The sequence below is a fragment of the Pistacia vera genome, unplaced genomic scaffold (genome assembly GCF_008641045.1).
Source record: "Pistacia vera cultivar Batoury unplaced genomic scaffold, PisVer_v2 Contig106, whole genome shotgun sequence".
NCBI classification, from domain to species: domain Eukaryota; kingdom Viridiplantae; phylum Streptophyta; class Magnoliopsida; order Sapindales; family Anacardiaceae; genus Pistacia; species Pistacia vera.
Window position 1 is genome coordinate 1239333 of NW_022195093.1, and position 27770 is coordinate 1267102.

The following is a 27770-nucleotide window of genomic DNA, read 5'->3' on the forward strand; positions in this document are numbered from 1 at the left end:
ACATTCTATTATAAACATTAGTATATTATCAATGATTTGAAATTTAATTATTATAATATTAAATTATAGTTTATAGTATGATTATTTAATTCATTATAACATTACATTATACTATTATAGTATGATCATATAGTAATATAACATTACATATTAAATAATTACTTAATTGATTATGAGTTATGATATTATATTTTAAACATTAGTAATTACTAATTTACTATATAAACATTAGCACAATACTTAATTGAATGTAAGAAATTTAATAATTATAACATTATCTTATAACATTATCTTATAAACATTAATTAAGCTTACATTATAGTTAAATAATTACTCAATTAAATTAAATATTATAATTTACATTATATTATGATTACTTACTTAATTATATATTATATAGTTAAATGATTACATAATTACTTAATTAGTTATGAATTATAATTTACATTATAAACATTAGTAATTTACTATACTATTACATTACTTAATTAAACGATTAAAATTTAATTAATTATACATTACTTTTATATTTGTAATATGATTACTAATCATTATAACATTCCATTATAAACATTAGTATATTAATTAAATGATTTGAAATTTATTAATTAATATATTAAATTATAATTTGTAGTGATTACTTATTTCATTTATAACATCATTATACATTTATAGTATGATCATATAATTAATATAACATTACATAATTAAATATACTTAATTGATTATGAGTTATGATATTATATTTTAAACATTAGTAATTACTTTTACTACATAAACATTAGCACAATACTTAATTAAATGATAAGAAATTTAAAATTATAACATTACCTTATAACCATTAATTAGCATTACATTATAGTTAAATATTTACTCAATTAAATTATAATATTATTATATTACATTATATATGATCCCTTACTTAATTATAACATTATATATTTAAATGATTACATAATTCTTAATTAGTTATGAATTTATAACATACATTATAACATTAGTAATCACTATACTATTACATTACTTAATTAAACGATTAAAATTTAATTAATTATAACATTACTTTATATATTTGTAATATGATTACTTAATCAATTATAACATTCCATTATAAACATTAGTATATTAATTAAATGATTTGAAATTTAATTAATTATAATATAAATTATAGATTTGTAGTATGATTACTTAATTCATTTAACATTACATTATACTATTATAGTATGTCATTAATTAATATAACATTACATAATTAAATGATTACTTAATTGATTATGACATTATATTATAAACATTAGTATTTACTAATTTGCATAATATTTAATCGAATTATTATAATTTTATTATAAACATTATATTATAAATTTATGGTATGATTATTATTAATATAATTATAAATACATATTATAAATATAAAATATTTACTACATTTTTATAAACTGTATAATACTTATTAATGATACAATTTAATTATTATATTACTTATATTAATAATATATTCCTTAATTATATAACATTCCATTACATTGTAGTAGATCACTTAATTAATTATACATTACAATTTACATGTAGTATGATCACTTATTTATTATTTACTTGTTTCTAATATTAAATTTACAAATTATATTATGGTATATTATAAATACCCAATTAACCAATTATAACATTAAATTAATAAATTTATAAACATTTAATTTTATTAACTTATCAAATAGACCCTCTGCAAATGGCAATGTTAGTAATTAGTATTAAGAATTGTTGTTTGTTTAAATGATTTTGGTGAAGTTATTTATGTGAATTGTGATGAATATTGTTTGTGTTTCGGTTTTGATTGACAAATATTATGTGAATTGTGATGAATTGATTGAAGTCAAGTGTTGCTTAGAGATTACAGTTAATGAGTTTACATTGGACACAAATGAATGAATAACGAAAATTTGTTAGGGGTGTATTTGTAAACTTATAAGGTGTTTTTGTTATTTTTTAAACTAATAGGGGGGTAATTGATTTTTTACAGGGTACCCTGGAAAGGAACCGGAACCTGCATTTTAGGTTCCGGTTCCTTGAATTGAAGAACCTGTACTGTGCGGTTCCGGTTCCGGTTCCTTTTTTTGGGAACCTGTACTGTGCGGTTCCGATTCCGGTTCCCCAAAAAAGTGTAGGGTACCCGGAACCGCTCACCCCTAATATATATATACAACTTTTAATGTGTGAATCAAAATTCTACCATTAAATCATTAACTTCTATTTTTATGTTTTGTTAAGTCAAAGATTAATTTATTGACCTTTGATCCCTATGTTAAAAAACTTCAAAATTTAAATTACTCGTATAAAAAATTATCTAAAATCGAAATTTCAAATTACAGGCAAACATTTACATTTGTTTTAAAACTTTTTAGTTTTTGGTGTAGAAAAATTTGGTTAATTTGTTACTTTTTAGTGTTTATATTAAATAATCATTAATCAATATAAGTTTGGACTAAAATTCAATACAAACGTTAAATACACTTAAAATTAACATAATTTAGATGTAAATTTGCACATCTGAATACGTTAATCCACTAATTAACAAAGTAAAAGTCTTAAGGTGACTTGTAGTGCAATTATATTCTCATTGTAAATATTATAATCTCTCTTTGTGGTGACAAATTGCTACTCAATTTCAGTAAAGCAAAACCAAGAAAAGAGAAATATTTTTTAATTCTAAATTGATCCATGGTAGGTAGTAGGTTACAATTACACTTGATATTTCTAAACTATTTCCCGTCTCGTATTTTGTAATGTAAACTGTCTGTCAACAAAATCAATAAATATAACCTAACTTTAAAATAATAATAAAATACTTTAAGAAAAGGGAGTTTTATAAATAATCAGAGAAATATAATGAAAGGCAAGGCACATATAATACTATTATTCAATCTTTCTTTGTGGGTAGAATCGGTAGATTTTATTTATAAACAAATTCTCCTAATTTGAAAATTAAAAAATGTTTAAAATTTAAGAAACGTGCTTATATATTATTGGAGGAAAATAAAATTTTCCTTTTCTTTTTTGCTTTAACGAAAATGAAATTATTGCTTCTTTTTTTTTTTTTTTTTTTTTTGATTAATCAGATGGGCATATACTAGAATATACCAGAATAAGAGAGAAATTTAAAGTAGACCTCATAATCACTTTCTCTTTTCTTTTCAAGTTTTGTCAATTCCATTTAATTAAAGTTTCTTTCTTATGGTTAATTGAAAAAATGGACTCCACGAATTTCTTGTTATGGACTCTTATAAAATTGGAGTTACTCAAAAAGATTAGTATAAAGGTGTGCAACAGCTTAAAGAAAGAAAGAAAATTGGTTATGGTATACATTAAAATCTTTCAAAAAAAAAAAAAATTGAACATGAGAATTGAAATGGAAATACAAATTACCCCAAAATAAAATATTAACATACTGCCCTTGTACTCTCGAATTTGCCAACAAAAAAAAAAAATTATTGTTCTTCATCAAACAATAAAAAAATAAGAAGAAGAAGAAGTTAAAATGCCATCTTTTGATATTGATTACAAAGAACAAAATCAATGAACTTAGTGATTAAAATGCGATTTTAACTTGTTTGGCCCATTATTTTTTTATTTCGATCTACCTTTGTATTTTCTAAGCCCCAAAATTATTTTTTGTAAAATTAAAAGTTTACGTATAATGTAAAATTACCATAATATACACCACTTTTAAGTATATTAGATTAATTTACTGATATTTCTTATCAGCAAACCCTAAATCGTAAACTCGCAACTTTTTTTTTTTTTTTTTAATGAGGGTTTTATAATTTTTTTGCAGAAGAGAATTCAACTTATTAACAAGCCTCTTTTGAGATTAATTGAACTGTGATACTACTAGCTATCAAAGATTCTAAAAAAAAATTCTTTTGAGAATTAAAACATATTTATGAACTTTCAATTTAATTATCACAATGTTCTTGGGATTAATTTTAGATTTCCTTTCCTTTAATTTTTTCAAAACTTTCAATTTAATTATCTAAAATTCTTTTTTAAGAATAATGATGGTGGGAGTATATAGCATATAATTAAAGGAATAAAATATAAAGAAAATGAAATGAAAGGCATTCATGAAATTTATGGGGTGTCATAAGAAAAAATTTAACTTTAAAATTTTGGTATGAGGTGTCTTAAGAAATGGAGTTTCTTTAATTCATTGATGGGTTACCAAATAAGCAAATACCAATAGCTCTCTACTCGTTCAATCACCCATATTCACTGTAACTGTTATCTGTGTCATGGATAGGCTTTGTCCATCAATGGACCCGTTGGACCAGACCGTTATTATTTTGGCTTGGGCTGCTATTTATAAATCTGTGGGGCTGGTTAGTTTTTGTTGGGCCTGTGCTTTTTATGGGTTTTAAGATGTCTGATTATTTTGAGTTGGCGGCTTGAGTCAATTTTGATTATCATGTAAATATATCAGCTTTACATTTTGTTATTCTTTATTTCTCTTTGATAATATTTTTATTTTGCATTTTGCGGGGGAAAGTATAGCCTCGATCAGTATAAATTTGGTGTTTTCACTTGTGAATATTTTATCTCATGATCATTTATTTATTTTTTTATTAATTGTTGCGAAATTTCTTTGAAAACACTTATCTCTAAGCATATTGATTTTCCAACTATACACTAATGTAAACACAAAGAATATACTGATCTTTAATTATGAAATGGTAAAAATATGGCAAAATCCATAGCAAGAAGTAGCTCACATACCAATGAATGATATTCATGTTCGTGCCAGTTTTAGCAACAATATGACTATTAAAAATATACGAGGCGGGTGATTTCTTAAATGCAAGTTAAAAGTATGCATTCAACCCATGGACGGACCGATGTTGTGATGAGTGAGGGTTGATGATCCCACTCAAAACAAATTTATTTTCATTAGTTTAGTTTGATTTTTTGCTTTAACCCCCTTATATTTGTATTAATGTTTCTTTATTTAATCCCTTCATTTACTTCTTCCTTGTTTTTTTTTTTATTTGCCCTCTAAAATTAGATCTTAGGTCCACCCCTAATTCAAAGTTTCAAACTGTAAGATTAAATATTTTTCGAGCGGTAGCGGAATAATGAATTCAGCCAAAGTGATGATAAAAGGTTTTTTTAAAACGCCTAAGAAACCGTGTTATACTGAGACTTTTTTTATTATTTGAATTTCATACTTATAATATTTAACAAATCATATTTATACTAAATTTTTAACATTCAATTTCATATCTTGCCCTTCAGTATATTATTGCAACCGTAATGTTACTAACCCGTTAATTACCATTGGATTGAAAGCTTGAATATGGTAAATAAAGAATTAAACTTGCAATTTAACATAAATCAAGATTTCAATTAAACAATGACTAATGGTGTAATCAATTAATTAATTGTAAAATTAGTCATATTCACAAAAATTGACCTCCATAGTCCATATAAAAAAAAGAATCTCCTCAAAATCAAATAGCGACATTTACAAAACTTGGTGTTGACAAGACAAGAGGCACAAGACAAATCGAAAACTTCGTCTACAAAATTGGTCTATACCGTGCCGTTTCACAAATTGATCTGACTTAACAAACTAAACGACGGCGTCCTCTCTGAATTTCAACAAAACAAAGAGATAAAAGTTGTGGTCAAAGAACCAAGGCAGTGCTTGTAGACTTTATCCGAATATATATAAAAGTTGTTCCCAGAAACTGTTTCGAACTCACGAGTGATCCTGATCCTGACATTTACGAACACTGACAGGTCACGAAAACTACTATTCCTTTTCACTCCGGAATCTTCGATGCTACGGATACACATCAAACAATCAATTATGGGCCCTTTGACATGTCTAGGCGGTGTTTTCTTGGCCGTTGAAAGATATTGGCATTAAGCACGAAAAAGACTGTTTATATGAAATATCCTTTTCCTTTAGGGAGAACGATTTATACATACCCAAGATTTATTGTAACGATAAGTTAGTACCCAAAAGGTTTTGAAATGACAAATAGATACTTTCCGTCATGTTCTGTTAGTGATTTTTGTTTATTACTGTTTATTAATAGTGAAAAGACTAAAATGCCCTTAAAAGTTTGAATTTTAGTTTTTTTATAAATTTAAAAATTTCAAAAAACCTCCTAAGTTTACAAATTTCACTAAATACCCCAATATATAAAAGTTTTATAAAATAACAAAAACACCCACCACCGGCAAGTGCCAGATTCCGGCCACCACCGCCGGAATCTGGCCGGAAAGTTACGTTACGACACAGACCCGTCGGATCTGTGTCGTAACGCGTCGATCTGGCCTTTTTCGGCCAGATCCGTGGCTGATCTGCCGGAAAGGCCAGATCTACGGCTAGATCTGGCCGTCGACGCCGCAAAACTCCATCTGCGGCGTCGAAGGCCAGATCTGGCAGTAGATCTGGCCTTTTCCGCCAGATCAGCCACGGATCTGGCCGGAAGGCCATCTGGCTGCTGCTTTCGACGCCAGATCTTGCCTTTTCCGGCAAGATCCGTGGCGGATCTGACCGGAAAAGGAAAGATCGGCACGTTACGACACAGATCCGACGGGTCTGTGTCGTAACGCAACTTTCCGGCCATTCCGGCGGTGGTGGCCGGAATCTGACACTTGCCGGTGGGGGGTGTTTTTGTTATTTTATAAAACTTTTATATATTGGGGTATTTAGTGAAATTTGTAAACTTAGGGGTTTTTTGAAATTTTTAATTTATAAAAAACTAAAATTCAAACTTTTAAGGGCATTTTAGTCTTTTCACTATTAATAAACAGTAATAAACAGAAATCACTAATAGAACATGACGGAAGGTACCTATTTGTCGTTTCAAAACCTTTGGGTACCAACTTGTCATTACAGTAAACTTTAGGTATGTACAAATCGTTCGCCCCTTTCCTTTATATACATAAAACCGTAACATTAACATAATTTTTTAGAATTTAGTACAGATCTTCTTTTAATTGGGTTGGAGTGCTAACATTAACACACTATTTTCAGTATAAATAATGTTAGGGGGTCAGCAGCCATTATGTGGCATAGGAGTTACATCTCGCACAAACTTAAAGTATACTACTCCTACAAATAGCTCGAATGTTGCATCTCTTTTGAGACCCGAACTTTTTACATGACTTCTGCTCGTGCATATTTTGATCCGCTACTACTCGAATAGTATTTTTTGTTGCGGTTTGAGCAACAAGGATGTCCCCCTAAACCCAAAGTCCCAGCTGAGGACCAAGAAATCATCCCCCGCCCGCACATCTAACAGTCACAATGATGTTGTGGAAACTTGCAAATAGCAAAGTTTTGTAAAATCAAACATAGATTGTGGAAAATTTTATCTAAGGAGTTAATAGGGTACAACATGTGGAATTTCATGCTATCCTTTGTGGGTTTTTAAATATTAGTGCCCACCAAAACCATATATTATGGTGGCTTGTCTCACCCAAGGGTCAAACTGAATGGCCACCACTTGCAATAAGGTGGTTGAAATGAATAGACTCTTGGCCCTCCCTTTGCAATTGACTTTGCCCTGCAAAACCTATCCGAAATTATCAACGAAATCCAGTACTTTTTGGTCGTGAAGATTTGAATAGGGCAAACCCAACATTTCCTTTCATTGTTATTGTGAGAATAGACAAAGAAAATATTTGCGTCCCATATTTTACTAGGTCACATTTTTATTTTTATTTTCTGAACAAATGAGTTTGAATTAGGTTTGGATTGCTCAGACCGTCAGACGATGGGAATTTGTATTACTCATATAGGGGGTCTTCCACTTGACAAGATCCATTGAATGAGACAGAGAGTCGAAGACAATAATCAATCTATTTTATTTAATTACAACAAAAAAAATAACATTTTACTATATAATTTAATCAATATATTTTATAATATTAATAAAACAATAAATGATATAATCATAATATATAACACTCAAATAAGATAGAATGGTAGTCTAATTCGAATATAACATTTAAATATATGATTTAATAGTCTAATTAAAGTATGTCAGATCATGATGATTTTTATAAGGATATGTTTTTAAATAATCGATTTTTATAAAATAATTATATATTTTATAAGATAAGTTTTATACTATAAAAGGAAAAAGAAAACTTAATTATAATAGTCAAATCACTACTCAAGATACAATATATAGTAAGAAGCATGATCTCCTGTCTAGACATTTGTGGCCCCTAACTTCATAAAGAAGTCTACGGAAACTTAATATTTTTTATTATAAATTCGCTTGCCTCACTCATTTTGAGCTTAGCAATTGTAAAATTATAAATCACAAGTGGGTCACACTCACAGAGTCACATTCACGCTTTCATATTTTCCACTTCTTGTATATTTTAGTCTAAAGTTTTGCTTTAAATTCTTTTTTGTTAATAAAATTAACCTATAGTTTTCCATTGACTTGGCTTCTTCCTAAACTATAGTGAATTATGTAAGATGCATGAATGGGACCAACAACCCAAATAAATGAACACTAAAATTCATTGTACTTTTTGCGAGGTAAATTGGAATGCTTGGATAAGTATGATATCGCTATCAAAGTTCAAATTATTTTTATTTCAATTAAAATTTACCAAAATCATATGATTTTATTTCAATTAATCCACTAATAGTTTTTTTTTTTTTTTTTTACTCAAATCTCAAATTACTAATACAACAACAAAAGGTTACACGTCAAGAAAATATCGATATATCTAGTTCAATTATTAATGCATGCCCAATTGTAATTGCCTATTATTAAATGATTCAACAACAGACATTGCAAATTGTCGAAGACCAATTTTTTCTCAACGATATAATCAATACTCTTGACTTTTATTCATGTCTATCCCAAAACAAAATGAGAAAATTTATATGCATCCTATTACAATAAAACCAAACCAACAATAAAATACGTGTGTTCCACACGCGTTAATATGACATACTTAAAATTTTCAGTAAAACACGCACTTGTTTACAAAGAACAACAAGATTTAACCATCTTGTTTTAAATTAAGAAAACCTTATTCCTTATGAGAAATTCTTTAAAGAAGAAAAGGAAATGGATGGAGATGTAATGTGATTAAATTGAAGTGGGAGTCAGCTCAGAATTCCTATTCCTGGAGACCAAGGAAAGTTGATGAGTAGGGGATACATTAAAGAAAAAGAATATTTTTTAATTATATTATATGCTTTTGCCAAGTGTTGAAATGTTGGGTGGTCCAATTGGAAGAAAATTAAACTCATGGAGATGGTGCTTTTGCTTAATGCTTTCTTGAATCTCTTTATTCAACTTTTCAAATTGTCTTTCTGTCTTCTATGATTTCAAGTTGCTTATTCAAATATGATAAATCTTAACTGAATTGAGTCTTTATTACATATTCAAGTGACACGTTTACTCTTCTCATAGTCGAAGGCAAAAAGGGGTGGGTATTATTTTTTTTTTTTTTTTTTTTTTTTTTTTAACATATCAAATATGAAATCTACATGCATGATTGCATGTAATTAAATAAAACAACCCTGTTAGATAAAAGAATAGCTACATTATCATAAATCCATTTAATTATAAAGATAAATAAAAGAAAAAAGACAAACATACATGGAATAAAAAATTTGAGTTATAGAGATGTGTCACATCGCACATCGTTACACAAATGAGTTGTTGTGATTCATCATAGGCGAAGGTCTTTCTAATAAGTGACGTGTATTTATAGAAAGACGGTTGTATGAAGTTCAAAGTAAAATAACAAGCCCCAATGGGATCGTTTTTATTTGATTGGACTTGGATTTGGCATTGGTATTGTTGATGCTGCTGCTTTTGGCACCAACCAAATGTCACGTGCGTTATGTTGATTGACTGTTAAATACATGTAAAACGAAATGTATAAGCGAAATAAATGCAAAGGGATTTTTTTTTAAGTGGTTCGGATGCTAAGGTAGCAGTCCTACGTCCACTGACTTGTATTGATATTAGTGTGGGTTAGGGTCGCAAAAGCGGACTGACTTACAAAAGAGTTGGAAAGAGTAAATGTGTTTACAGGAGAAAAGAGAGTTTTTTCTCAGTATGAATGGCCGAATCCCTTATAAGGGGTCTCTTCATTTTATATCAACTGAAGCGTAATCATCATTAAATCCATGGGTTGGTATGATTGTCAGATATAATCCGCTTTACGTCCTATTTTCCTTTTCCCGCTGACTTCGCACGACTTATTGCAGGGAAATGACGCATGTGAGCTCCATATTATTTAGCAGTTCTGACGTGTGCGTGTTACCCTGCGGGAGCAAGTCACCCTTCACGTGACTTTCCCACGTTCACCCTTTATTTACCCAGGCATAACAGTTATCAGGGAGTTTTGCTACCCGAGGTGCGTGTGACAACCTACAAGGACGCAAAGCGAATGAGTTTAGAATATAGTTTATAAAGCTTGAGTTCTCCTAACTAAGTAAATGCAAATATCAACAGGTGAAAACACTGCACGTAGCACAAGAGTAAATAAATTTGTTGTTTTTTTTAATGATAAATTTGATTAACCATTAATGTCACTATCTTGACCATATAATATCTTCTTTCCTGACTTGGCTTCCTAATGCTATGATTAGTATAACTTAAAATCATGCAAAACCACCTCCCTAATAAAATATACAAGAATTTCAAATCTCTTTATTATATTTTTTATTTTATTTTTCCTTCAATTCATTGTACTTTTTTGGTTAATGGCAAGGTTAGTCATTTTATTTGTTGAAAGTTTCACTCTTATTTAGATTAAATTTTATTGGCATCATAAGATTTGACCTATTTAATTTTTACATATCCAAATTTATTGGTTCTTTTATTAATATTAATATTGTTATGTTTTTTACTCAGTTTGATGCAAGTGGAAACCAAAACACGTGGAATAGTAGTCATTTTCAATAGAAAGTAAAATCGAAACTCTCCGTTCAGATTAACCACCTTCTTTAAAATAAAATAAAAAAACTTTTAAGAAGAAAGGAAATAGGAAACGTAAAGCTTAAATGGTTTTGTGATGATTAGTCTTTAAGTGGAGTCAGCTCAGCCCACTTCCTAACTGTTTTTCATATTTATTATTTTTAATATATTTAAGTTATGAAATTCAATGTATAATGGTTAGATTAAAGATAAGTGCTGCTCAATTCCATTCATTCATAATTTAGTGTTCCCTAATCCTCTCACCATTCACCAATCTCTTCTCTTTTTTGTTTTATTTTTTATTTCTATTGACTGTTGCCTTAATTTGGACAGGAAGATCTGGTGCTCTGTCACAATTTGTCAAGTACCCACCATTGTTTCATTATCTTTAGACTCTGATTTGAATTTTGATACCAACCATTGGTTTGTGGGGCATCTTTTATGAAGAATCACAAATCAATCTTGTCATGCTATTTATGAAGAAAATAAAAATTTAGTATAAAATGGTGTCGACGTTTTTAACGCATAATCTATGGATAATTGGCTAATGGAAGCAAAAATCAAAATCAACGATTGACGCTTAGTTTACCCTTACAAATTACAAGATGTCTACTTAGAAATTTAATATATATATATTCGGATATCTTAAATATCTCATTGTGAAACTAATTGACCGCTTCTTGTAATGGGAACATGAAGGCAAATAATTAGACAAATGTAAAAGTCAAAGTTTCTGTAATATAAATATATTGAAATTTTGTGTTTAATTAGGAAGTAATTTGTTAGCTCAATAATGTGATGGATTGTCAAACATTGGATTGGTTTGACAAATTATCAATAATTAATGTTTTTTATTTGATACATATACATTCGCAGTCGCACCAACAGACCAAGACATTCTGGTAATGTCATCTATTACGATTGAAGATTTAGTTTTATAATTTAATTAATAATAATAATTCGATTTGTTCACTTTATATTAAAAAACTTCTTAACTAATCAACCCATTTACCTTTGAATATTTTATTTTAACAACCAACTTAAATCATAATCAAATCCTTACTTTGAATAATATCACATATTTGATGCTACATTTAATTTTATAAGTATTTATTTCATTCAAACTTCAATGTATATATTATTCACTTTAAATGTGTTATAGTTGCCCAAATTTATCATGTGCCCACCAAAAAAAAAAACATAAATCATTTTTCTGAAAAAATAAAATAATTCAAAAGATCTTTAGATATCCACTTGCAGTGGAGCTCTACCAATTTTTTTTTTTTTTTTTTTTCAAAATTCCATCAAACCCTAAGACTAGTTGGTGCTTCTTTACATCACCCATCACTAAATTTATTTAAAAAAAAAACTCTATTCTATTACCACAAAGTTATATATATATTAAAATATCCCATATATAATACAATGTTACCTATTTTTAATTCACCCCTGAGAAACACAGATTCCACCAAAAAAGAGACCTAAAATAAAGAAAAATACCTAAAAACAGAAATTAAATTAAAAATAATGGCAAGAAATTTAGGGGGGAAAAAAAAGAATGAGACGGTGGGTGGTCTCATTCATGGAACCCAGCTCAGATTAGCACATTCACAGCAAATTTTTTGATACACTACTAGCGAGTCAACTCAGAGAGACTCAGTGAAACCAACAGGTTTGTTGGCGAGTTTCCAAGCCGAGTTGCCAATGACGGCCGTTGTACCAACCCATCAGCAACCGTTATTCTCCTCCACTCGGTACCCCTCTCCGCCGGCGAACAACGCCAGCAACTACTGGCTTGTTTGAACGCGTTCGAGCCCAGGTGAACAGGGAGAAACCCGGACGAGCCGAACCGGTTCGCCACTGAGCCAGCGTCTCGTGGCGCTCGATTCGGTCAACTCCTCGTAAGCCACGACATCGTAAATCTGCTTCTGCAGGTACAACTCGACATGGCCTTCTCCGGGCCACTCACTGAGCCCTCCAACGAGTCAAACATGGTAATAATAATGCAACCCTCTTGAACCGGTCGAAGAAAACCGGACCATTATGATTCGCTTCTTGCTCAACAACGGTGAGGATATCCGGCTTAACTTTTTTCACCACCGAAAGTACTTTATCAATAGCACCGGGCCGGGCCAAGATTTTGTGTAACTCGAAGACTGAGTTGACAGCAACCGGTCAACCTCCCTGGTCTGAGGTCACATGGAGGCATCAAGATCGGCCAAACTTTTCAACAAACCTCTGTACTCAAACTGAACTTGAATGGTTTCCGCCAACTGGGCCAACTTCCGCCAACTTCTTGTAAAGGGTCGAGTTATCCGGGGCCGGCGGGGCCAATCCCGGTGAGTCGAAACTTGGGCGCCCCGCCGGGCCGCAACGCCAAAGCCTGCATTAAAGCCGGCCACTGCATACCTTGATTCATAGAGAAATCAATTACATGAACTCGTTTTTTACCTTCAAACCTTCAAGAATGGCTTGATTCGCAGTGAAATGAGCGAATTTCAAATACGGGCAGTTTCATAGAAGTGCATTTCGAGAAGATCCGCGAAGTTATGATCGTACGGGTTCGCTGCGGTAGTGCCGTAGATTCGACCCGCAACGGCATCCGCGAAGCACGGCGATTTCCCCATCGCGCCGGCTTGAGAAATCGCCAAATACCGAATATTCTTAACGAAGGCTTCAGCGATGTGAGGTTGTTTTGCTGACGGCTTCCGCCACGCCATTAAGCGTGAACGAGCCAATTCCGTTCTCCGTGAGTCAGCCAGGATGACGGGACGAGTTGACTCGGTTGGTACATCTCAGTCTTCAAGCGTTTGGGATCTCTGGTCGTGGAATGGACGAGGCAGTATGTGCATATACATGGCCTTACCGGGAATCGCTTTGAGATCGTAATCGGAGTACAAGCTTCTTCAAAATCGTCGCTGATTCGGGAAATCGATAGAAGTGATTGTGGACGGTCCGGGTTGAACTCGGAGAGCATCCCTTCGACCACTGGACAAATTCGACGGGTCTAATAACCGAATCCGAACGAGTTGAGAAAACCATCAACTTGAACACTACACATACTTCTTCAGCTGTTCAAGTTTCTGGGCAACCTCCGCCATGTCGTAGACTTCACGTTGTAACCCAAACCGCCAAAGCTCATCCATCCCCCATCCGCGCCGCCGCTGCATCGTCCTCCCATCTTGGCTTTTCCAGCGTCGGGCGCCGAATTGGCTGGTGGGTCGATTTGGTTATGCTCCCTCTTCATGATGGAAGTAAAAACGAAACGAAATGAAGATTTCTGCTTAGGTTGTTCTAGATTGAAGAAAAGAATCTGGGCATTGGGGGGTGCTAGGTTCGATTTTGAGGTAATGAGATGAAGAAAAGCTAAAAGCGAAGAAATAGTGATTTGATTTGAGATGAGGCTCGTGATGGGGGCGCGAGCTTCAATGAAGGAAGAGAGGGAGATTGAGTTTAGATGAAATGAGAAATGGAAGTGAAACAACTATACTCATCAGCTGGAGATAACTTTGAAATTCAAAATATAATAATAATTTTTGTTTATTTATTTATTTACTTTTGGTTTGAATTGAAGGCTACAAAATCTTACTTTTCTTTTAATTACTTTTGGTTTGGAACAGACCTTCCAAATTCATTTACTGCTCCTCTTTTGTGGTAATTTACTTTTCTTTTTAATTACTTTGATTTGATTTCTTTCATTTATTTCTAAGATTACTTCACTCTTTGCCTCTCTATATGCTGATTTCTGCTTCTTTTTTTTCTTTTTTTTTTATATATTTATTTAGGAGTACATTACATTTATCCATCATTGAAGCATGTATATGATGTGGTTCGTTCGCATGGTGAATGTATATGCATTATTTTTTTAATTTTAGAATATTTTTAATGAGACGATACATATTTCCCTCCATCATAAAATTATATATCTTACATGTAGAATTCTGTTGGAGATTACTACACCATCTCACCAAAAACAAAGCATGTATATTCATGCATTTGACAGACTGCTTGGATTTGTTAATGTATATGCATTTCTTCTTTTTTCTAATTTAACCATGTTTTAATAAGACAGATACATATGCATCTATCCATTAAATACATATCATACATAATATGTCATGTTATACATATATATTTACACTAATTTACTAAAAACACAGAGCAGTGATGTAGACACGTGCACTTATGCATTTGGCATGTTATGGTTTGACATATATACGTACACTCGTCTCTTGAAAATCATAGAGCACATGCACATTGGGCATTGTCATAGATACATCCATCTAGTCTTAATTGATAGACCGTGTTATAGTATGCTTCGTTCCTCGAATTTTTGTTAATTTTTATTGGTTAGAATAATGGTGTTAAATCTAGTGTGCAAACTAGGTTTAATGTGAAGAGAATAGGTTTGTGATAAAATTGATTGTGGTAGGATGAACTTTCATTTGAAATTGGAGCAGTTTGTGTTTTATTATGGATTTATGGTTTTACCATCAATCACAATGGGTTCTCTTCTTATAACTAATTGAATATCAATTGTTGTAAGAACTAATTAACCCCAGATTAGTATGAAGTCAACGAGGTTTGCTTTTTCTTTAGATTTTTGGGTTCAAACTTGATCTTGGGACCACCTACACATAATATTGTAAATTAATTATCTGATTTTTGGCTTGTAGAATGTTCAATAAACCCTCGAATTTAGTTGAAGCATGTACAAACTGTGTCGAATACCCGGTTATCCCCAAAAAAAAAAAAAAACAACTATTTATTTTTCCTTTTTAAGGTAGAATCAAATAAAGAATGTATGAACATAAGAAAGACAATTGATGAATACTTGTCGTGATTGATTTCTTATATCATAAATACATAAAATTATTCAAAAAAAAAAAAAAAAACCCTATAATTAAAGAACAATCTCATAAAGAGAAGAGCAATGCTAGTTTTACAAAGACAATCTCCATCCTTGATTTTTTGATTCTCTCTCATTTCTCATTTTCCTCTTTCTGTTTTTTCTTTATTTTTTTCTTCTGGATGATGTCACTGAGTCTTTTGTAAAGATAACTTTTTCTAAAGAGAAACCACAAATTGTAGGTTATCCTCATCCCAAATTCCCAAGATTTAGCCTCAATGGCTAGAGGTCAAAGATTGAATGCAAATGGTGAAAAGCCCAATATTTATGGTCATTTTTTTTTTTTTTTTTTTTTTTTTTAAGCTTGTAAAGGTCTATGATTTCTTCTTCAGGATTGTTGGCTTTAGGTGTTTGCAGTCTTTGCCTTTGAGAAATTTTCTAATTAAGGCAATTAATACATTTTGTTATCAAGCATTCGCATGAGGGTAATGATACAGTAACATGTAACTAATGCCTTGATCCAGGCTGAGATATTTAAAGAATATTATAAATAAATTTTTTTTGATTTAAAAAAATACTAAATTTTAAATATGTTGAGGATAAACTAAAATCACATGTCGGCTTTTATTCATCAAATTTTTGTGAAGAAGAAAATAGAATTACAAAATAAAATCGTCTTGAAAGCATGTGCGTGCACGTGGCGCGTGGATAATATTTAGTATGATTAATCAAATGTCAGGTCTGCCCTACACGAGGGAGACTAGTTGACAATACGAACCGGCCGTCAACCTCAGCCACTCAACCCGTCAGTCAGAATCCCAATATTTTAAAAAAGGCAACAAGAAGTTAACGGCGTTTTAACGGCTTCCAACTTCTAATCCTCACAAATTCCCTCTTTTTTCCACCATAAAAATAAAAATAAAACAAATATATACGACGTGACGTTCTATTACTGAACGTGGCCCACCCCGTCTCGCTTTTTTATGAGAAACAAACGGCAGGCAGAAGGCCAGCAGCTGGAACTGAGACCACGTGATCATTACACGTGGACCAAGTCCCACTTCTGTAGTTCATTTAGCAATAACCATGAGCTGTTTACTACTTGAAGTACTAGTACTGATGCTGGCTATTTGAGGAAACGGCCCCCACCGGCACCCATGTGATCATTACACGTGTTTCAGATTCCCGTTGTTCTCTGCGCCCACTCGTGCCTTGGAGGCCGTTTTTTATACGCTCTTTCTCTTTTTCTCTCACTTGTTAGGTATGTACTATTGGTAACTTGTGGAACCGGACCCAGTACACATCATTAAACTTGCCAATATTAGGGGTTATCGGTAATTACAAAATTAATTAATAGAAGATCCATACTTTAAATCAGTAAGGAAATAATATTATTCACAGTACGATCATATTATATGTAACTAAAATACCATTTACAGTAATTTAAATAATCTTATAGTATAGTATATTTTAGGGATAGAAAACAACATTTTGATGATATTCAATATATTTTAAGAATTCAAATTTTAAATCCATGCCCACATATATTGTGATTATTGTCAACCTTGTTGAGTATTATATAAATACTAATCAATCAACCATATATTATTTGAATTTAATTTCATATCACTATCTAATTAATTACCTTATCATATAAAATATAATCTTATCCAATTTTTTTCCAAAAAAAAATCATATGAGTTGCATGAAGACTCATAAATGTTTTGATGTAAGCTTATCTACTGACAATACTACATTACATAAATAAATAATCAAATTAACAATTAAATGTTAATCAAATCATGGTTTAAGAATTAAAATGTTATCAAATCATGGTTTAAGAAACATCACCATGTTAGCTAAGTTGGCATGTTTCCTACAAATCTTCTCTCTCTATATTATTATAATTTTTTTCTGACATTTTAAATATATAAGAAAATATGTTTCCTACAATATGTGGAAACGGGTGAATATGATTAAATTCATATTATAACATGAATGATATTGAATTTTTTTTACCACTTCTCATGAAGATATCTCATTGTTTGAGTGGATTTGGTACAAACAAACATCTCAAGCAATAGCATTTACTCAAATATTTTGTGTAGTTTAAACACATATCTTAAACAATATTATTCAATGTATTAATCATTATTGGATGATCTGATAATAATAGAGTAAAAAATTATTTATGAGTTCTTAAATTTAAATTCTTTCAAATATTATTAAAAGTAACCATTTGTATTCTTATTTGACCAACAGTTCTAAATATGAAAAGATTAATTAAAACATCTGGAAGAAAAATATAGAAGTTATTTTCTATAAACTGAGATAGCATTTTCTATTTAATGCTAAGTTACCGATTATTTTAAAATAAACTAATTTTTATTTTTTTGTCTTATCACTAATTTTATATGTATTGAAAGTTATACTTATCTCTTCATTTTTCTCCATTTCCCTCCTATTTTTGACACAAAATTCAATGTCTAAAATAGAAAAATTAACAACCACAGAAGGGCGACAGTGTACGCGCTCTTTGGCCGGTGCGTTTTCATATCGTTAAGGTGATGAGACAGGCTGGCACTGATAAACTGTGCACTGAACCATAAAAGTGAGCATCATGCCAAAAGGTACGCCGTGTTCTCGGTGAACGAAGCGTGAAGTCACGCGCTGAATGATCTAGCACTTTCCTTTTTTCTTAATAAACAGTGTGGTCTCCTTGATGGCAGTGGGACCTAGGCCTTGATGAGTCATCTTCCAAGATATTTCTCGAACACCTCAAAGCTAAAAGCTGACATGTTTGCCCCCTAAACAAAAATAAAAACCCTAAATTAAAGATAAAATATAAAATTAAAATAATAGTACAATTAAAAAAAAAAAGATGTTATAATAATAATCATAAATAATAAAAAGTCTTGGTAAATTCAGTGACTGCTGATTAGACTAATGAAATGATACAAATATATTTTTCTTATTTTTTTTTTACTTATTTTCTGCTATATACATTTAATCCAAATAAAAAATACTAGATAAGAAAAGGTTCCTCCAAAGCAATTCTTTTTTCCTTAAAAAAAATGATAAAAAGATGAAATAAAGCAAGACCACATTAAAGGTCATTTTTAGAAGCATTTTAATATTTTTGGGAGCTATAATTTTGTTTGACAACCCAACTCTAGATGCATTAAGTAAAGATAATTAAGATTAGACAACACTAACAAAATTAAAGTCGTAAAGAATTCTTGAAATGAAAGCATTAGGAGACCTTTCACATTAAACATTCTCCCTTAACCATAATTAATCCCACTTAATCATAAGTTACCGACTACAAAAGAAATAATAATCTAGAAACCCATGAAACAGTACTTAATGAGACAACCCCGATATTTAACTTTATTAATATAATGAAACCGTCCGATAATAAAATGATATTTATAATAATCATTAATGAACGATAAATGATGATTATTGTCAAATTAACATCGATAAAAAAAAAATACATGATAATTATCAATGAACCAATATATTTATTTATAAATCACATTGACAATTTATATAAAACAAAATGAAAATAATAAAATGATATTATTTTATTAAATGATTTTATCATATTAACCAAATGAGATGATTGAGATTCTCATATATAAGTTTCTCTAGTAAAATTGACGTCAACTTTTCATTTAGATCATAAATTGAAAATGTATCAAATTCATTATTACAATGTTGTAACTATTTCAAAAAATAGATTGAACACAATGATGTTGTTAATGAACTTAGTCAATTAATTAATTAATCGGTGCACTTTTTAACACACGTGGAGATTTTTTACAGTGTTTCTTATCTTTAAATGGTCGAGTAGTTTGATAGGGATCATTAAGTGTATTACTCAGAAGATTTTGAAGAATTTGATGAGGTGTGCGTAAATTGACTCGAATGCATCCAATCATTAAAAAAAAAAAAAATCACTTAATACATTTTTTTTTTTTAATGATAAAATGATAATATGAAAGTTGAACATAAATATATAACTATTTAATTCAAAGCAATAATTTTGTGGAGTGAACTCGAAAGTAAATAAATAGAGACGGGATTAATCCAAGAGAAAAAAAAAATATTTACTCAGTTTGACTTGAGTTGTTTTTATTATATTCATAAATTAATAATATTTCTTACAAAATATAATTATATAACTAAAAAGAAAATATATTTAATGCAATGTTTCAGCTCTAGGAGAAAAATAGAATTTGAATGAAAATTATAATTAATTAATTGAGATTAACATTGTTAAATAGCGAAACATTAGACTAAAATTGTTTAATTCTCAAATATCCATGAACCCTAAATTCCTCTTTTAATTTTACAGATTTTTTTTTACATATAAAGGAAAATTATACTAATTTTAGAATATTTTTAATGAGACTGATACTATTCACCTATCCATCAATAAATATATATATCGACATGTTAGAATGTCATGTTGGATAGATATACTACACCGATCTCACCAAAAACACGAAGCATGTATATTTCAGTATCACGACAGTGCTTGGATTTGATTAATGTATATGCACTTCTTCTTTTTTCTAATTTAGAACATGTTTTAATAAGACAGATACATATGCATCTATCCTCATTAAATACATATCATACATGTTAATATGTCATGGTTAGATAAATATATTTACACTAATTTCACTAAAAATCACAGAGCGTGGATGTAGACACGTGCACATTATGCATTGTGGCATGTTATGGTTTGACATATATACGTACACTCGTCTCATGAAATCATAGAGCACATGCACATTGGGCATTGGATCATAGATACATCCATCTAGTCTTAATTGATAGACCGTGTATTAAGTATGCGTTCGTTCATCGAAGATTTTGTATTTTTATTGGTTAAGATAATGGTGTTAAATCTAGTGTGGCAAACTAGGGTTTATTTGAAGAGAATAGGTTTGTGATAAAATTGATTGTGGTAGGATGAACTTTCATGTGAAATTGGAGCAGTTTGTGTTTTATCTATGGATTTATGGTTTTACCATCAATCACGGAAGGGTTCTCTTCTTAAACTAATTGAATAATCATTGTTGTAAGAACATAATAACCCAGGATTAGTATGATAGTCAACGAGGTTTGCTTTTTTCTTTGATTTTGTGTTCAATCTTGATCTTGGGACCACCTACACAATAATATTGTAATTAAATTATCTGTTTTAGGCTTGTAGAATGTTCAATAACCCTGAGATTAGTTGAAGCATGTACAAACTGTGTCGAATCCAGGTTATCCCAAAAAAAAAAAAAAAAACAACTATTTATTTTCCTTTTTAAGGTAGAATCAAATAAAGAAGTATTGAACATAAGAAAGACAATTGATGATACTTGTCGTGATGATTGTTTTATCAATAAATACATAAAATTATTCACAAAAAAAAAAAAAAAACCCAAATAAAGAACAATCTCATAAGAGAAGAGCATGCTAGTTTACAAAGAAATCTCCATCCTTGTTTTTATGATTCTCTCTCTCTCATTTTCTCATTTCTGTTTTTTTTATTTTTTCTCTGGATGATGTCACTGAGTTGTAAAGATACATTTTCTAAGAGAACCACAAATGTGGTATCCTCATCCCAAATTCCAAGATTTAGCCTCAATGGCTAGAGGTCAAGAGAATGCAATGGTGAAAACCCTATTTATGGTCATTTTTTTTTTTTTTTTTTTTTTTTAAGCTTGTAAAGGTCTATGATTTCTTCTTCAGATTGTTGGCTAATGGTGTTTGCAGTCTTTGCCTTTGAGAATATTTCTAATTAGGCAATTAATACATTTTGTTATCAGCATTCGCATGAGGGTAATGATACAAACATGTAACTAATGCTTGATCCAAGGCTGAGAATTTAAGAAAAATATAATAAATAATTTTTTTGATTTAAAAAATACTAAATTTTAAAATAGTTGAGGATAAACAAAATCACATGTGGCTTTTATTCATCAAATTTTGTGGAAGAGAAAATAGAATTACAAAAATAAAATCGCTTGAAAGCATGTGCGTGCATGGGCGCGTGGATAATATTTAGTATGATTAATCAATGTCAGGTCTGCCTACCCGAGGGAGACTATTGACAATACGAACCGGCCGTCAACCTCAGCCACTCAACCCGTCAGTCAGAATCCCAATATTTTAAAAAAGCAACAAGAAGTTAACGGCGTTTTAACGGTTCCAACTTCTAATCCTCACAAATTCCCTCTTTTTTCCACCATAAAAATAAATAAAACAAAATATATCGACGTGACGTTCTATTACTGAAGTGGCCCACCCCGTCTCGCTTTTTATGAGAAACAAACGGCAGGAGAAGGCCGCAGCTGGAACTGAGACCACGTGATCATTACACTGGACCAAGTCCCACTTCTGTAGTTCATTTAGCAATAACCATGAGCTGTTTACTTGAACCTTGAAGACTAGTACTGATGCGGCTATTTGAGGAACGGCCCCCACCGGCACCCATGTGATCATTACACGTGTTTCAGATTCCCGTTGTCTCTGCGCCCACTCGTGCCTTGGAGGCCGTTTTTTATACGCTCTTTCTCTTTTCTCTCACTTGTTAGGTTGACTATTGGTAACTTGGGAACCGGACCGTAACATCATAACTTGCCAATATTAGGGGTTATCGGTAATTACAATTACAAAATTAATTAATGGAAGATCCATACTTAAATAAAAACGGAATATAAAAAAACCATTTAAGTCATTTAAATAATCTTATGTATAGTATATTTTAGGGATAGAAAAAAACATTTTGATGATATTCAATATATTTTAGAATTCAAATTTTAAATCCATGCCCATATATATTGTCAACCTGTTGAGTATTAATAAATAATAATCAATCAACCATATTATTTGATTTAATTTCATATCACTATCTAATAATTCCTTATCATATAAAATATAATCTTATCCAATTTTTTTTTTTCCAAAAAAAAAATCATATGAGTTCATGAAGACTAAATGTTTTGATGTAAGCTTATCTACTGACAATACTACATTACTAAATAATAATCAAATTAAACAATTAATGTAATCAAATCATGGTTTAGAATTAAAATGTTATCAAACATGGTTTAAGAACATCACCATGTTAGCTAAGTTGGCATGTTTCCTACAAATATTCTCGACCTAAAAATAAAGAAAAATACCTAAAAACAGAAAATTAAATTAAAAATAATGGCAAGAAATTTACGGGGGGGAAAAAAAAAGAATGAGACGGTGGTGGGTCTCATTCATGGGAACCCAGCTCAGATTAGCACATTCACAGCAAATTTTTTGATACACTACTAGCGAGTCAACTCAGAGAGACTCAGTGAAACCTAACAGGTTTGTTGGCGAGTTTCCAAGCCGAGGTGCCAATGAGCGGCCTCGTGTACCAACCCAACATCAAGCAACCGTTATTCTCCTCCACTCGGTACCCCTCTCCGCCGGCGAACAACGCCAGCAACATACTGGCTTGTTTGAACGCGTTCGAGCCCAGGTGAACAGGGAGAAACCCGGACGAGCCGAACCGGGTTCGCCACTGAGCCAGCGTCTCGTGGCGCTCGACTCGGTCAACTCCTTCGTAAGCCACGACATCGTAAATCTGCTTCTGCAGGTACAACTCGGACATGGCCTTCTCCGGGCCACTCACTGAGCCCTCCAACGAGTCAAACATGGTGGAATAATAATGCAACGCCTCAGTGAACCGGTCGAAGAAAACCGGACCATTATGATTCGCTTCTTGCTCAACAACGGTGAGGATATCCGGCTTAACATTTTTCACCACCGAAAGTACTTTATCAATAGCACCGGGCCGGGCCAAGAGTTTGTGTAACTCGAAGACTGAGTTGACAGCAACCGAGTCAACCTCACTCGGTCTGAGGTCCAACATGGAGGCATCAAGATCGGCCAAACTTTTAGCAACAAAACCTCTGTACTCAAACTGAACTTGAATGGTTTCCGCCAACTGGGCCAACTTCCAGCCAACTTCTTGTAAATGGTCCGAGTTATCCGGGGCCGGCGGGCCAATCCCGGTGAGTCGAAACTTGGGCGCCCCGCCGGGCCGCAACGCCAAAGCCTGCATTAAAGCCGGCCACTGCATACCTTGATTCATAGAGAAATCAATTACATGAACTCGTTTTTTACCTTCAAACGCTTCAAGAATGGCTTGATTCGCAGTGAAATGAGCGAATTTCAAATACGGGCAAGTTTCATAGAAGTGCATTTCGAGAAGATCCGCGAAGTTATGATCGATCGGGTTCTGCGGGTAGTGCCCGTAGATTCGACCCGCAACGGCATCCGCGAAGCACGTGGCGACTTTCCCCATCGCGCCGGCTTGAGAAATCGCCAAATACCGAATATTCTTAACGAAGGCTTCAGCGATAGTGAGGTTGTTTTGCTGAACGGCTTCCGCGCACGCCATTAAAGCGTGAACGAGACGAATTCCGTTCTCCTGTGAGTCAGCCAGGATGACGGGACGAGTTGACTCGGGTTGGTACATCTCAGTCTTCAAGCGTTTGGGATCTCTGGTCGTGGAAATGGACGAGGCAGTATTGTCATTATACATGGCCTTACCGGGAATCGCTTTGAGATCGTAATCGGAAGTACAAGCTTCTTCAAAAATCCGTCGCTGATTCGGGAAATCGATAGAAGTGATTGTGGACGGGTCCGGGTTGAACTCGGAGAGCATCCCTTCGAGCCACGTGGACAAATTCGACGGGTCATAATGAACCGAATCCGAAGCGAGTTGAGAAAACCCATCAACTTGAACACTACACATAGCTTCTTCAAGCTGTTCAAGTTTCTGGGCAACCTCCGCCATGTCTGAAGACTTCACGTTGTAACCCAAAACCGCCAACAGCTCATCCATCCCTCCATCCGCAGCCGCCGCTGCATCGTCCTCCCACATCTTGGCTTTTCCAGCGTCGGGCGCCGAATTGGCTGGTGGGTCGAGTTGGTTATGCTCCCTCTTCATGATGGAAGTAAAAACGAAACGAAAATGAAGATATCTGCTTAGGTTGTTCTGAGATTGAAGAAAAAGAATCTGGGCATTGGGGGGGTGCTAGGTTCGAATTTTGAGTGAATGAAGATGAAAGAAAAGCTAAAAGCGAAGAAATAGTGGATTTGAGTTGAGATGAGGAGGCTCGTGATGGGGGCGCGAGCTTCAATGAAGGACAGAGAGGGAGATTAGAGTTTAAGAAATGAGAAATGAGAAATGGGAAGTGAGAACAACTATACTCAGTTCAGCTGGACTGATAAAGATGCAAAAATTATAATAAATAATTTTTTGTTTATTTATTTATTTACTTTTGGTTTGAACTTTGAAGGCTACAAAATCATTTACTTTTCTTTTTAATTACTTTTGGTTTGGAACAGACCTTCCAAATTCATTTACTGCTCCACTTTTGTGGTATTTTACTTTTCTTTTTAATTACTTTGATTTGATTTCTTTTCATTTATTTCTAAGATTACTTCACTCTTTGCCTCTCTGATTATGCTGATTTCTGCTTCTTTTTTTTCTTTTTTTTTATATAATTTTATTTGATGAGTACATATACATTTATCCCATCATTGAACGCATGTATATTGATGTGGTTTCGTTCGTATTAGATGAATGCATATGCATCATTTTTTTTTAATTTTAGAACATTTTTAATGAGACAGATACATATTCATCTATCCATCATTGAATATATATATCTTGCACGTTAGAATGTCATGGTTGGACAGATGTACGTACACCAATCTCACCAAAAACCACAAAGCATGTATATTTCATGCATGTTGACATGACGTGCTTGGATTTGGTTAATGTATATGCATATTCTTCTTTTTTTCTAATTTAAAACATGTTTTAATAAGACAGATACATATGCATCTATCCCGTCATTAAATACATATCATACATGTTAATATGTCATGGTTAGATAAATATATTTACACTAATTTCACTAAAAATCACAGAGCATGTGGATGTTAGACACGTGCACATTTATGCATTGTGGCATGTTATGGTTTGACATATATACGTACACTCGTCTCATTGAAAATCATAGAGCACATGCACATTGGGCATTGGATCATAGATACATCCATCTAGTCTTAATTGATAGACCGTGTTATTAAGTATGCGTTCGTTCATCGAAGATTTTTGTTAATTTTTAGTTGGTTAAGAATAATGGTGTTAAATCTAGTGTGGCAAACTAGGGTTTAATTTGAAGAGAATAGGTTTGTGATAAAATTGATTGTGGTAGGATGAACTTTCATGTGAAATTGGAGCAGTTTGTGTTTTATCTATGGATTTATGGTTTTACCATCAATCACGGAATGGGTTCTCTTCTTATAAACTAATTGAATAATCAATTGTTGTAAAGAACATTAATTAAACCCAGGGATTAGTATGATAGTCAACGAGGTTTGCTTTTTTCTTTGAATTTTTGGGTTCAAATCTTGATCCTTGGGACCACCTAGCACAATAATATTGTAATTAATTATCTGATTTTTTAGGCTTGTAGAATGTTCAATAAACCCTCGAGATTAGTTGAAGCATGTACAAACTGTGTCGAATACCCAGGTTATCCCCAAAAAAAAAAAAAAAATCAACTATTTATTTTCCTTTTTAAGGTAGAATCAAATTAAAGAATGTATTGAACATAAGAAAGACAATTGATGAATACTTGTCGTGAGATTGATTTCTTACATCAATAAATACATAAAATTATTCATAAAAAACCCTAATAATTAAAGAAACAATCCCATAAAGAGAAACCACAAATTGTAGGTCATCCCCATCCCAAATTCCAAAGATTTAGCCTCAATGGCTAGGGGTCAAAGATTGAATGCAAATGGTTGAAAAGCCCACATATTTATGGTCAATTTTTTATTTTTTTTAAGAGATATTTTAAGAAATATATATAAATTAAAATATTTTTTGATTTAAAAAATATTAAACTTTTAAAATACGTCGAGGATAAACTAAAATCACATGTGGGCTTTTATTAATCAAATTTTGTGGAAGAGAAAATAGAATTACAAAAATAAAATCGTCTTGAAAGCAAGTGCGTGCACGTGGCGCGTGGATAATTTTAGTATGATTAATCAAATGTCAGGTCTGCCCTACACGAGGGAGACTAATTGACAATACGAACCGGCCGTCAACCTCAGCCACTCAACCCGTCAGTCAGAATCCCAATATTTAAAAAAAAGCAACAACAAGTTAACGGCGTTCTAACGGCTTCCAACTTCTAATCCTCACAAATTCCCTCTTTTTTCCACCATAAAAATAAAAATAAAACAAATATATACGACGTGACGTTCTATTACTGAACGTGGCCCACCCCGTCTCGCTTTTTTATGAGAAACAAACGGCAGGTAGAAGGCCCGCAGCTGGAACTGAGACCACGTGATCATTACACGTGGACCAAGTCCCACTTCTGTAGTTCATTTAGCAATAACCATGAGCTGTTTACTACTTGAAGTACTAGTACTGATGCTGGCTATTTGAGGAAACGGCCCCCACCGGCACCCATGTGATCATTACACGTGTTTCAGATTCCCGTTGTTCTCTGCGCCCACTCGTGCCTTGGAGGCCGTTTTTTATACGCTCTTTCTCTTTTTCTCTCACTTGTTAGGTATGTACTATTGGTAACTTGTGGAACCGGACCCAGTAGACATCATTAAACTTGCCAATATTAGGGGTTATCGGTAATTACAAAATTAATTAATAGAAGATCCATACTTTAAATCAGTAAGGAAATAATATTATTCACAGTACGATCATATTATATGTAACTAAAATACCATTTACAGTAATTTAAATAATCTTATAGTATAGTATATTTTAGGGATAGAAAACAACATTTTGATGATATTCAATATATTTTAAGAATTCAAATTTTAAATCCATGCCCACATATATTGTGATTATTGTC

The 27770-nt window shown here is 32.1% G+C and overlaps 1 protein-coding gene and 1 pseudogene across 1 annotated transcript; both read right to left on the reverse strand.

Moving 5' to 3' along the window:
* Positions 1–12694: 12694 nt before the first annotated feature.
* LOC116129698 lies at positions 12695–14068 on the reverse strand (annotated as a pseudogene).
* Positions 14069–23003: 8935 nt separating this feature from the next.
* On the reverse strand, positions 23004–25085 carry LOC116129444 (DELLA protein GAIP-B-like). The gene has a single exon (XM_031415182.1). The coding sequence runs from the start codon at positions 24812–24814 to the stop codon at positions 23168–23170; it is 1647 nt and encodes a 548-aa protein (XP_031271042.1). The 5' UTR covers positions 24815–25085; the 3' UTR covers positions 23004–23167.
* Positions 25086–27770: the final 2685 nt, after the last annotated feature.

Bases quoted from the DNA above. Each gene is read 5' to 3' on its own strand.
- LOC116129444 (XM_031415182.1), bottom strand. From the start codon at position 24,814: ATGAAGAGGGAGCATAACCAACTCGACCCACCAGCCAATTCGGCGCCC.